This window comes from Diospyros lotus, chromosome 5, assembly GCF_014633365.1.
Source record: "Diospyros lotus cultivar Yz01 chromosome 5, ASM1463336v1, whole genome shotgun sequence".
In the NCBI taxonomy this organism is placed as follows: Eukaryota; Viridiplantae; Streptophyta; class Magnoliopsida; order Ericales; family Ebenaceae; genus Diospyros; species Diospyros lotus.
Window position 1 is genome coordinate 8037857 of NC_068342.1, and position 12156 is coordinate 8050012.

The 12156-nt window shown below is 31.5% G+C and overlaps 1 protein-coding gene across 1 annotated transcript; it reads right to left on the reverse strand.

Moving 5' to 3' along the window:
• Positions 1 to 847: 847 nt before the first annotated feature.
• Positions 848 to 5777, reverse strand: LOC127801969 (beta-glucosidase 13-like). The gene is made up of 13 exons (XM_052337549.1): positions 5591 to 5777; positions 5395 to 5458; positions 4447 to 4505; positions 4159 to 4234; positions 3584 to 3661; positions 3314 to 3401; positions 2711 to 2966; positions 2407 to 2516; positions 1929 to 2149; positions 1754 to 1785; positions 1570 to 1666; positions 1345 to 1447; positions 848 to 1221 (listed from the first exon to the last, which is right to left on the reverse strand). Exons 1-13 carry the CDS (start codon positions 5756 to 5758, stop codon positions 1056 to 1058), a joined length of 1518 nt encoding a protein of 505 aa, XP_052193509.1. The 5' UTR covers positions 5759 to 5777; the 3' UTR covers positions 848 to 1055.
• Positions 5778 to 12156: the final 6379 nt, after the last annotated feature.

The window sequence follows — 12156 nt, forward strand, 5'->3', positions numbered from 1 at the left end:
ATCAATATACATCTTGACAAAAGCATTATGTGAGAGTAAAATTCAGAAGCTATGCAGCATAGTTGGAGTATTATCTCTTACTTGAATTAAAGAGGGGGAATGTTGCCTAATTGAACTATGTGGAAGTTGTTCCCCGCATCTCTATTGGCATGATATCAAGTTTACATGTTCAGAATAGCTCCTATTATTTAATATTTTGTTAGATATGGGTTGTCACTTTCATTAGTTGTTGAGATAAATTAAGTTCCATGAAATACATTTCTTCTATTTGTAAGGCCCGACAGCCTATGTAAGGACCCAATATTGATGCGTTAATTGCGTGGATGAGAAATTATTTTCAATACAGAAAATTGAGTGTTCTATTTTTGAGATAGGCGCCCTTCTGTTTTTCAACAAAAACAGAAGTCTAGATGGACATACTTTGAGCCAAAGTCCATTCTTTCCATCATATAATTAAATCAAGAAATATTTTATTCAACAATAAATAAATAAGGGACCAAATTACTATCCTTATTGATAACATATGTAATAGCACGATCAATACTATCCAAGAAGATCCTTGAAACTCGATTCATCAACCAATAGTGAACAATTCAAATTAATGATTTTGGACCCGCTCATGATCATCAACAGACGACCCAATTGGAATATCATAAAATTACATAGGGTTATTTTATTTTGTGACCAGCTAAGACTAATAATTTGTAATAGAAAAATCCTAGCCTGTGTAATTTATTACAAATTCCAACTATACTTATTTTCAAAAATCTTGCTAAAACAATCACTCTCCTCTAATCTCTGTTATTTCCAAAATAACAGCTGCCCAAAGAACAATCTTGCATGCATGTTGCTGTCCAAGTAAAATTTATTTCATATAAAAGATAGATCACAATCCATAACAAGCACAACCTATGCGAAAACGATTGATTGTACACGCAATTTATTGGAAACACCTGGTTGACACGGAAAAGAGAAGATTCCAAAGAGGTAACCTTCACCTTATTGGTAACATCATATATTAAAAAAGGACCATTTCACAATTTAAGACTCCTTAACTATTTAAGGAGGAATTTCTTGTAAAAATCAGCTGAATATTTAGGGTATCTTTTCAAGGTCGCGTAATCTACATAGTTGATTCCGTATCTGATGGTATAACCAGAACTCCACTCGAAGTTGTCAAGTTGTGACCATGCCAAATAACCCTTAACATCAACACCCTCTCTGAAAAGCACAAGGAAACAAAGTTTTGTTAATATATACTGACTCAATAGTCAATATTCAATATAGTAACAATCAAATTGGTTGCACAATATTCGATTTGAAAAGCAAGAGGGATTGACTCACTTAATAGCTTGATTAAGGGCCTTAAGATGGCTATAGTAGTAATCCACCCTATATGGATCCTTTCTTCCTTCTTCAGTTGTCTGATTGTTCGTCTGACCCGTCCCTAAATATAATCCACAAAACTCAATGAATTTAGTATGTTCTGAATTCTGATGATCTTTAACTTTACAAGTACTTTTCCATATGGATTATGGATAGCGCTAGTAAACTAATTATTTTTCTTACCATTTTCTGTAATGTATATAGTTGGACTTTTGTAGTATGTTTTAATATAGTTCAAAACGTCTCTGAATCCTTGTGGAACAGAGTACAAGGTTCCCTTCTGCAAATTGATTTATCATAAATAAAGTTAGAAAACTTCAACTCAGTTCTTTTGTTCTATAAAACGAACTGGGAAAATTGAACTTACCAGCGGTCCAATGGTGGTTCCATTTTTCTCAGCTGCCAGAAGATGAAAAAAAAAAATTGAAAATAGAAACTTTTAGTAAGAATCGTCCTTGTCTAGCCTATTTTGTTGCATTTGTACATAGAAAATTCAAGTATGCTTTCCCAACCAAACAGAAGTAGGTAAAATAAAAACTTACTTGCAAGGGTGCCATAATAATCTGATGAATAGCTGAGATGAGCTGGCTTATTACTGAACGGAACATTCTCCACATAATACGAGCTATAGTAGTTTACTCCAATGAAGTCATATGACCCTCTCAATATCTCGGTTTCCGCTGCAGTGAATGTTGGCAATCGTTTTCGTACAAGGGCTCTCATTCTTCGTGGGTAGTCACCGTAGACGACTGGGTGGAGAAACCTATCAAATAATTAACCATTTGTATCAACAAGATTGAAATTGTTCTGCCATTGTGCTCTTATCTCAGTTAAGTTAGTAAGACTTGAGGTTCAGTCACTTGTAGTAAGACTTGAGGTTCAGTTAAGAAAAATGTGGATCATTTTTCTTTTATTTTCTTTTTTTAATTAATCAATTAATGAATATATTATTTGCTCATGGAAGTTCAATAGGTGTATTTTGTTAATACTAATGAAACTAAAAAAGTAATATGTACTCACCATCCAGAGAAAAAATCTTGAACTCGTTTAGCTGCAAGTGTGTCCTGATCAGACAGAGGATACATTCCGCCCACAATTATGGTTATTCCTATTATTCCCTTTTGAGATGCCTGCAAAATTGTCTCGACTATTAGGTATTAAAACACTTAAAAAAATAGACAAAATAAAAGCCAACATGTTTACACACAAACATATACTTGTGATTATGGGAAGAGCAAACCAACTAATTATAAATAGAAAGCTAGGCTATCTCACTTGGGCAGACTATGTTGTGTGCGTTTTTCATAAGAATAATGTTGCTTACTTGATATTTCTCCTTGTATCGTTTCACTGCTTCAGCATGTGCCAAAAGCAAATGATGGCCAACTATGTAAGGCTCGGTTGCAGAATTTCCAGCAGGACAACTATTGTTCCTCCATGCAGAACACCTTCCAGGTGCCATATCACCGCTATCATAGCCGTGTGGAATAAAAACATTTGGTTCATTGAATGTGATCCAATACTTCACTCTATCTCCAAAAGTTTTAAAACAGAACTCTGCATAGTCTCCATAATCATTCCTGACCATTAAAATATATACATCAAAATTAATTAATTTTCTAAAATCCTTAGTTCAATAATGTAAGCACATATGGTTTTTGGCCATCTAATAATGACATTATGTCACCATTTATCGAACATAAGTACAAATCCCTTCATTTTGAAGTCCCTTTCACACTTCAGCATTTACAATCCACCATCCATGTATGGTTTTAATCGAAATTCTTATATTTTTCTTCTGAAGGCATTGTTTTGGAAAGAGTTGAGGAGTGAGTATGGTAAATAGAAGCTAAAGCCAATAAAGAAAACTTAATCATATTTTTAGTATATGACAAACAAATGTTTGATAAATGGAGTGTTTACTTACACAATTTTATCACTTAAGAAGCTCCCGTATTCCTTTTCAAGGGCTTCCGGAGTATCAAAGTGATGAAGCGTCACAAAAGGTTTTATACCTAAGAAGAAAAATGAAAGTCCAAGTGAGTTGTTTAATAGACATAGCTTTCAAAAACTATTCCAGATGCTTAGCAAGAATAATATATATATATATATATTCCAGAAGCTTCATTGAAAATTAGAAAATGAACCATTTTAAAATAATCTAAAGCTAACTAAAAAGAATGTGAAAGAGAGAAACCGTGTTTTAGGAGTTCATCAATGAGACTGTTGTAGAAGGCAACTCCTATCTCGTTCACTCCTCCACTTAGTTTTCCATCTGAACAGCAAATAATTCAAATCAACAACCTTGTCATTAAAGTTGAATACATGAAATCAAGCAGAGAAATTTAAAAATATTATCATGTAACAAAATTCAGGCTGAAGTTAAGACAATTTTTTGGGAGTAAAATCTGTAATTCGCTTATTATTGAGAAGAATTCATAACTAACACAAAACAAATGCACACAATTGTTTTTAACCACTTTTTTGAAAAAAATCATTTTTACCTACTCAAACAAACTAATTACACTCTATAACCACTCAAACAAACTAATTACACTCTATAGCCATTTTTTTTTTTTTTATTATCTTGTGATTGAATAAAAAATTAATAGACATTGAAACCGAATATGTTCTATTTTAATATTTTATTCTCTTAATTTTTATATATTATATCTGCATTAATCAGATCCAAACATTAACAATTTCATCCAGTAATGTAGATGAGAATAAATTAAATACAAAAATGATGGAAGGTGAGGTGACTGGTCATACGAGGCAATACTCTGGCCCAAGAGATGGAGAACCTGAAAGCATCCAAGCCCATAGCCTTCATTACTTTTATGTCATCCTGCCACAGTATTATTTCAGTTTAATTGTCGTTACAGATAAACGATAAATATATACATAGAAAAGAGTAATTATACGACATGCAGGTCCCATATGTATTAGCTATTGATGGGGGCAAATCTTGTTTAGAAAAATTTTGTCAAATTATTATGATGGCGCCAACCTAAACTTCTATGTAATGAAATAAATATATTAAACAATTGTTGCCCTTGCCTTATAAAGATAATAGAAGCCATTAGCCACGGTAGCATTGCTGCCATCTGAAATCTTACCTGCAATAATATGCATATAATTAAGTAATGCAGAAACCAACAATCTTACCTTCAATAATATGTATGTAAATGCAGAAACCAACAACTGGGCTTTCCTTCGGGACAACTTGCTGGCAAACTGAAAATCAACCGCTATCTTGAAGATAAGTTTAAATAATAGCAAGTGTACTGTATATTTTTATATTCATGATATTTAGTGTTACATTTAAGAGTGATGTTTAGTGTGATATTTTTATATTAGTATATTATATGCTCACATCAGGCAATTAATATAATACACTAATATAAAAATATATATCACATCAACTCACTTTTCAATGGCCAAAAACATTTTGGAAATAAATTATTTAGAGGTAACCCAACAGGCAATTAATTACTTGTGTATCATTTGCAAATATTTTTTTAACTGAACTCTATAGTTATTTTTTTTTTCTTGCCTAGTTTTTAGTTAAGCTTTTTATGTTGTGCAGTAATATTAATAATACATTTAAAAGTGTTGAGAACACACTAATGCAGTTGTGCCTTTTCACTCTACTATAATATGTAAGGGTACTGTACTTGGGATGATCTTTTCAGTCTATATTGATATCATTCGAAATCTCCTCATAACCAGTGTATGTCTCCAGTTCTTTCAATGAACAAAACTGTTCCACTTTTTTTTTTTGAAACGTTCTCTTTTTGTCATTTTTCCTCTCATATTGTTACCTCACCACTACTGGGGTGAGTTAGTTTTGGTAAAATAACCTTATAAGAGGATCATCCATGGTGGTAATGTGAAAAATAGCGACTGTTTATGAAATTGGGATTGTTTGCCCTCTCATGCATGATGCAAACAAATGAACACTAGTATTAGGGAAAGAAATTAAATTAAACAGAGAAAGAGATGAACTTTGGAAATCGCGAATGAATGCGTCCCATATGGTCTCGCCCCTTTTGTCCGCTGCACCTTCGTACTGAAAAGGAAAAAGAAAAAAAAAAACAACATTATGAAAACACAATCAGAAGAGATTGTCTGAATCTCGAACCATCATCTTGAAAATGAATTTAAATTCTAAGACAGCATATATATGTATATGTGTACATACTTGATAAGCAGACTGAGATGAACCGAACAAGAAGCCACTGCCGAAATTGGTTCGGTTGAAATACTTCGGAACCTCCTCGTAGGAAGCAACCACGGGCTCAGTTTGAGCCAGTAGTACTGAAGCTGCAACAACTAGGAGGCCAAGCAGCAGGAAGCTTTTTGAGGCCATGGTCGAATTAATTCTGGTTTCAAGCTTCATGCTTCGCCCACTATAAATAGACCAGCGCTGCCTGGAAACAAACAAAATTAATTATTCAAGTGATAAAAAAAAAAACGATTAATCTTGTTGGATATTTGTTTTCGTGTGTGAACCGACTTCGTTTTGTGTAGGATATTGTCCACGTGAAACCACCAGGATGAAGTTTGAATCTTTAACCATTATTTTATCTTAGATAATGAATTTTTTAAGCATTATTAATTAACGAACGAGAAAGTATGGGCTGCACGAAGGTTTTCCAGAAGCCTGGCGGCAATATATAGGTCAACCTAAATGCAATTATATTTTTATTTTGTATAAGAAATATTTATATTTGTGATTGAAAAATTTAGGTTAGGTTACACCCCAGATCTGAATAGTGGCTCGCTAAGGTTATGTCCTTTTAAATCAATGGTTACGAGAAATAGACGGATCAAATAGGTGACTTGAAAATATATATATATATATATACATAAGAATTAAGAAGTACTAATCTATTATTGAACCCTTAAATGGGATATAGAGTTCCTTGTTTTGGGTCCATCTTTCCATCTATTCAAACAAGTGCAATCTTGAGTGTAAAAGGTGAAATTCCTCACCTTAAGAGCCTCCCATATATTGTTCTACTACGCATATGAGAAGGATTAATCACGGTATACGGCGACTCCCAAGGTAGGAGATATAATGCATAGTGCCGCCATCCCCACAAGAAGATAAAATTTTCACACTGCGCCTTTCATGACTCGAATCTACATCTTTGAATGTAATCTTTTACCCTATGAACCATTCGTACAACGCTTGTGAGGCCAAACAAATGCAACCTTGTTTTCCATAAAAATGGACTGGACAATTAAATTCTGAGACGTGCAATGTCAGTATTATTCTAAGAAGCTCATGCATTAAATTCTCTCTCTTGGTATTATCACCACGATGAAGTTCGAAGTCTTTGGTTAGAATTCAAGGACGAATGATTTTGAAGGGTGTGAATCTTCTTTCATTTCTCGCATTCAATCTCGATAAATAAAAAATAATTCTTTCAATACGCAAGAACTCTTATATATTAATATATTTGAATAATTTTTTACTTTTCAACTAAAACTAACTTAAACATTGAAAAACTTGTTCAGGAGATATTTCTGACACTAATTATTTTTTGTCTTATAGTCTCTTAAAGATTTAAAGATAACTCTTTTATAATTATAAATCTATTACTGCATCTCCAAAATAGCCGTTAAAGAAATTTTGTATTCATTGATATTAAATAAAATAAATAAAAAAATTATATCGCATACACCCATATCAAAACCAGAGACATACAATTTTAACATGGTTAGACAAATTGGGTGTTTTCATGTACAATGAGAAAAAAATACATTATGTGAAAGAGTTACCGAAGATATGTATCATTTATCTATATTTAAATAAAGAGTTCCAGATTATAAAAAGAGAGAACCCAAGTATTGGGCATAAATTGTGACATTGGAAGATTGGCACATGCAATTATTAAAATCAAACAACCGACAGCCTGTCTATCTTGTCCCTTGCCATATGCGGACCATGCACGAAGATTTTTCAATTGAATTCGACCCAGAAAGTAGAGGTGGAGCTAGGATTTTGATTAAGTGGGATGGATTTAAATATAAAAAATATAATTTTAAAAATAATATAAAATAATATTATTATTATTAAAATATAAAAAAATACAATTTTTTTTATAATTTTTCATATTTTAATAAAGTCGCATAATAATTTTATTATCAATTTCATATAACTAATCTTAAATCTTTAGTCAAACTTAATCATGTGTATATAAATATATATCATAAATATATGCTAAAAATAGAATTAATGAAACTAAAATCTTATCTTTTTGTAAATTGAGATTGTTTTTATAGTGAAAATATAGTTGAATTTAAGATTGAATAGTTGAATTTCACAAGTGATTTACAAAAATATACTTGAAAGAAAAAGAGAGAGAAAGGGAAAGAGATTGTAAAATAAAAGAAAAAGAAAAAGAAAAAGATAAAAGATGAAAAGAAGGGGAAAAAAAGCTGTGAATGGGAGCCGTGGTGGGGGCTTGGCTCCCTTGGGCATTTCAGCTTTATAAAAAATAATTTTTTTTAAAAAAAATTATAGTCTAGTGGGCCTCACATGGCTCTTGCCAGAAGGCATGAGTTCCGCGTGTAGTTTGACCTATTTGTATGAATATTTTTAATAATAATTAAAAGATGGTTTTTAAACAGTTTTTGTAATTTAATTTTTCTCTTTTTATTCTTAAACGAATTGTCAAAGACAAAAAAATTAAAAAACCGTTGGATCCTGCAGAAACCTTTTAAAACAATGAAAAACTATAAATATTTTTAAAACTGGTATTTAAACAAACTATTTTTAAATTATAAAAAATCTAGATTTAAACGGAGAATTTACCCCCCTGCTCTGCTCCGTCCATTTCGTATGTCGCTGAACCATTCACGTTCCGCCAGCTCCCGCAGCCCCACCCCCCGGTTCCCGGCTGCCCTACGCCTACGATGTGCGCCGCTGGGGCATTTAATTATTTATTATTTGTCATATCCCGAAGGATCAAACTTATCCATAGACAAACCCTTCTCTCAAAATGATGATTGAAAGCTAGGCTAGCTCTCCATGATTACAAGAAATGATTAAAATAATATTTTTATTTTTTGAAATTAAATGACCTTTTGAGTTATATTTGGATAAGGTTATTGAACTTCATTAATTATTTCTTATTTAGAATATGAAATTTAAATTGATATTGTTTAAAATATATTCACAACTCTATTATCTAATAATGTTGATTGATATTATTTATGAGTAATTATGTTTTGGTAGTTTAGCTATTTTTTTTTATTTAATGTTTAGTTGTCTCTTGAATTAAAAAAAAAAAAAAAGAATGATGGGAGTAGGTCGGCATGGAAAATGGAAATCTGGATTAAAATTGTAATTAAAAATCCAATGTTCAAGGTCCAAATTCAAAGACGTGTATTATACACGTCTAAATGGAGCTGTGCGGCCTCCTGTGAGTTGCTCGGGATAATAATTATACAATTGGCATGCGCATTTGAATGAAGAAATTAGATTTTCAACTCTCTTATTAGCATGAGAAAAATATTGATAATTTTTAGTAGTAAAACTATAATATAAAAAATAAAATTGAGGTTTTAAAGTTACATTTTATTGTTAAATAATAATAATAATAAAATCTTTTAAAAGACCCAAATTACCATCTCTCTCCCTCTCTTTAATTCCCTCATACTCATTTTTCTAATGAAATGTGGCAAATTTGTAATTTAACATTCTCGACACATACTACCTAGTTTCGTGTGGAGTCTTATTTCTTTTATGAGTAATGTGAATTAAAGTATTTAGAGTTATATTTAAAATTTTTTAAGTTGGGCTATCTTGGATTGACAAAGAATTTATTAGACAAGATTAGAATAATGATATATCTCTTAGATAGATGTTGAATTATTTTAAAATATAATATATTTATTACAACTAATAGAATTATTTAGGAGATGAAAATAAATTAGAATAAATACTTATTTTTAGAAGAAGGTGTATTATTAATTATTACATCTTATTTTTAAATTCAAATAAATGTAATAAAATTTTTAAAACACAATACATTTGTATTGTCAACCAATAAAAATGTTTTATTGTAATTGAAAATAAAGTGCAATAACAAATGCACTTTGTCGACAAGATACATTTATTATATCTTGACTATTACTCTCTCTTAGTAAAATGCATTTATTGATATATTGCTCTTTGTATTATTCATAATAAAATAATTAAAATGCACTTATTAACAAGCGTCATTGGGACACTCATTAACATTATCCAAATATATAAAATAATCCTTAACAAGAAAATTGTATAGGGTACAATTGTTTGGCGTTTAGTATGGGAAAATTTTTAAATTCATATGAGATTCATGACTTTTTGGTAATATTTTTGAAAAAAATTTATTCCTATAATTTATGTAATTTTATATTTAGTTAGATTTTAAATTGTCACAATCTAAAATCCGGGACCATGACCGGCATCATCCCCTAAAAAGCCACAACTCCAACAAGAAATAGTAAGTCTTACAATACACATAATTCTTTAAACATTTAAACAACTTATATATATTAGAAAATAAATTCATTGCCATTAATTGATATTGAAATGCCCATCGAACTATAAATTCATCACATGCTTACAATATTCAAAAAAAATTCAATTCCTATACAAAAGGAACATTAAACCTTCATATATTCAACTTGTGAGATGAAATGTATGTGTTGTAGTTGGAGCGTGACTAAAGTAAATGAAGTAGAATTGTTTACCACAACTCCTACCGTCAAAATGATGTCAGTCTATAAAATCTAAAATATTAAGGGGTAAGTCTGACATTGGCTTAGTGAGAAGTAAAAAGTATTATAATGGGAAAAATATATAATCAATGCATCCAAGAATAATTATCATATCATGCTATGTCAAATGGTACTTATAACAATATAGGAGATGACAAATAAACATGTACATATATAAGTTAACCATCTAAAATCAAAGTTCACATATTCCATTCTCTTGGAAACGAATAAATATGCACATATATGAGTTAATCATCTAGAACCAAAGTTCACATATTTCATTCTCTTAGGGCAAAACGACTCCCACCCACAAGATTCACTTCGATGGAACCACTCTCGCTAAGTAAGTATCATGGCAGAACCATTCTCGCCAAATAAGGGCGGACCACTCTCACTTTAATATATATGTGGTGCACTAATGACTAACATTTACTATAGTTAGCATTCGTGGTTCTAGTTGTTACTCCATTTAACACATTTTTCATACCATTATTTGATATTATCAAATGTCAAATCACACATAAGTACTACCATCCACAGTCCACGCAACATGAATCGTATCTTTCCATATGCACATTAATAGAGATGCAATTTAACCACAAATGTCAATATATGCAAAATAGACAAAATGGACTCTACTTTTCCAAATGCAAATAAAGAATGAAATCATGCATAGTATATACAATACCAGACTAATGAACGATATGAATGCAACAATTACCACTATAATATAATTCATCCACTCAAAGTGTTATAAAAGATATAGGATTCCCTCAAATGCCTCTCAGCGGGGACGCGTCAAAATCACCTAACAAAATTATCAAATTACATAAGAATTAAATAAATACAAAAATTTAAATCCCCTAGTATTTGGACCAACCCAAGTGCTGCCCCAATGGCCCAAAACCTCAAAATAAAACAACCTAGACCATCCACATTGTTGTCGTCTCCAGCATCCACCGCTGGCCATTGCCAACATCCACTTTTGGCCACCATCGCTGAATATTTTGACGATCAGATCCTACCATTAGAAATGCCTAGTCAAGAGGGTTAATATATTCAAAAATAGGCTAAATCTATCTACTAGATTTTCGTAGATCTAACTTTTAGTTTTTGGTCATATTTACAAAACACACTACCAGTCGTCACCAGCCACCGCGACCAACATTTTCTGGCTATCCGAGACAGCCACTCAACACCCTTAACCCCATTGGCTAACATGTCCAGAAACCATCAAGATTTAACGATTAGATCTTTGTAAATCTAAGTTCAAAGTCTTAGCTAACCCAACCAATGCGTATATACATATATATATAATGATTTTTATGCTAAAAATAGGGCTGATGAAGCTAAAGAAGTTACCTTTTTGTAGATAGGAATGGCTTTCAAGGTGAGAATGTGGTCGAATCTAAGATCGGATGATTGGATTACACAAAATCAGTGTTCTTAGAAGAGAGAGAGTTGCAACGAAAAGAACAGAAAAAGAAGAGAGAAATGAGTCAGGAGCCCCATGGCTTTTATATGGCTATATGGACTTGGTTTTCTCTTCTTAGGTCTTCTCAAAATAAGGCTCAAAAGTTGAACCTTACATAAACATTCTAAAAAATGTTAAGTATTTTTTTCTGAAAATTTTACATTTTTATGTTTGATTTAAATATAATATTCTTGAGAATTTGTGTTGTTTTTCTAAAATTACCCTTATTTGATTTTTTTGTTTACAACAACATACAACATATCCAGCCTTTATCCCACTATGTGGGGTCGGCTACATGAATTCTAGACTTCTATGTATTTCTGTCTTTTGTCATATTCTCATTTAGATCCATATATTTCATATCAAATTTTAATGTCTCTCCCAAAGTCTTATTGGGTCTGTCTCTACCTCTTTTTGTGACTAATTGTTCCATTTCATCAACTCTCCTCACAGGAACGTCTCTTAGTCTCATTCTCACATGACCAAACCATCTTAATCTAGTCTCTTTCATCTTCTCC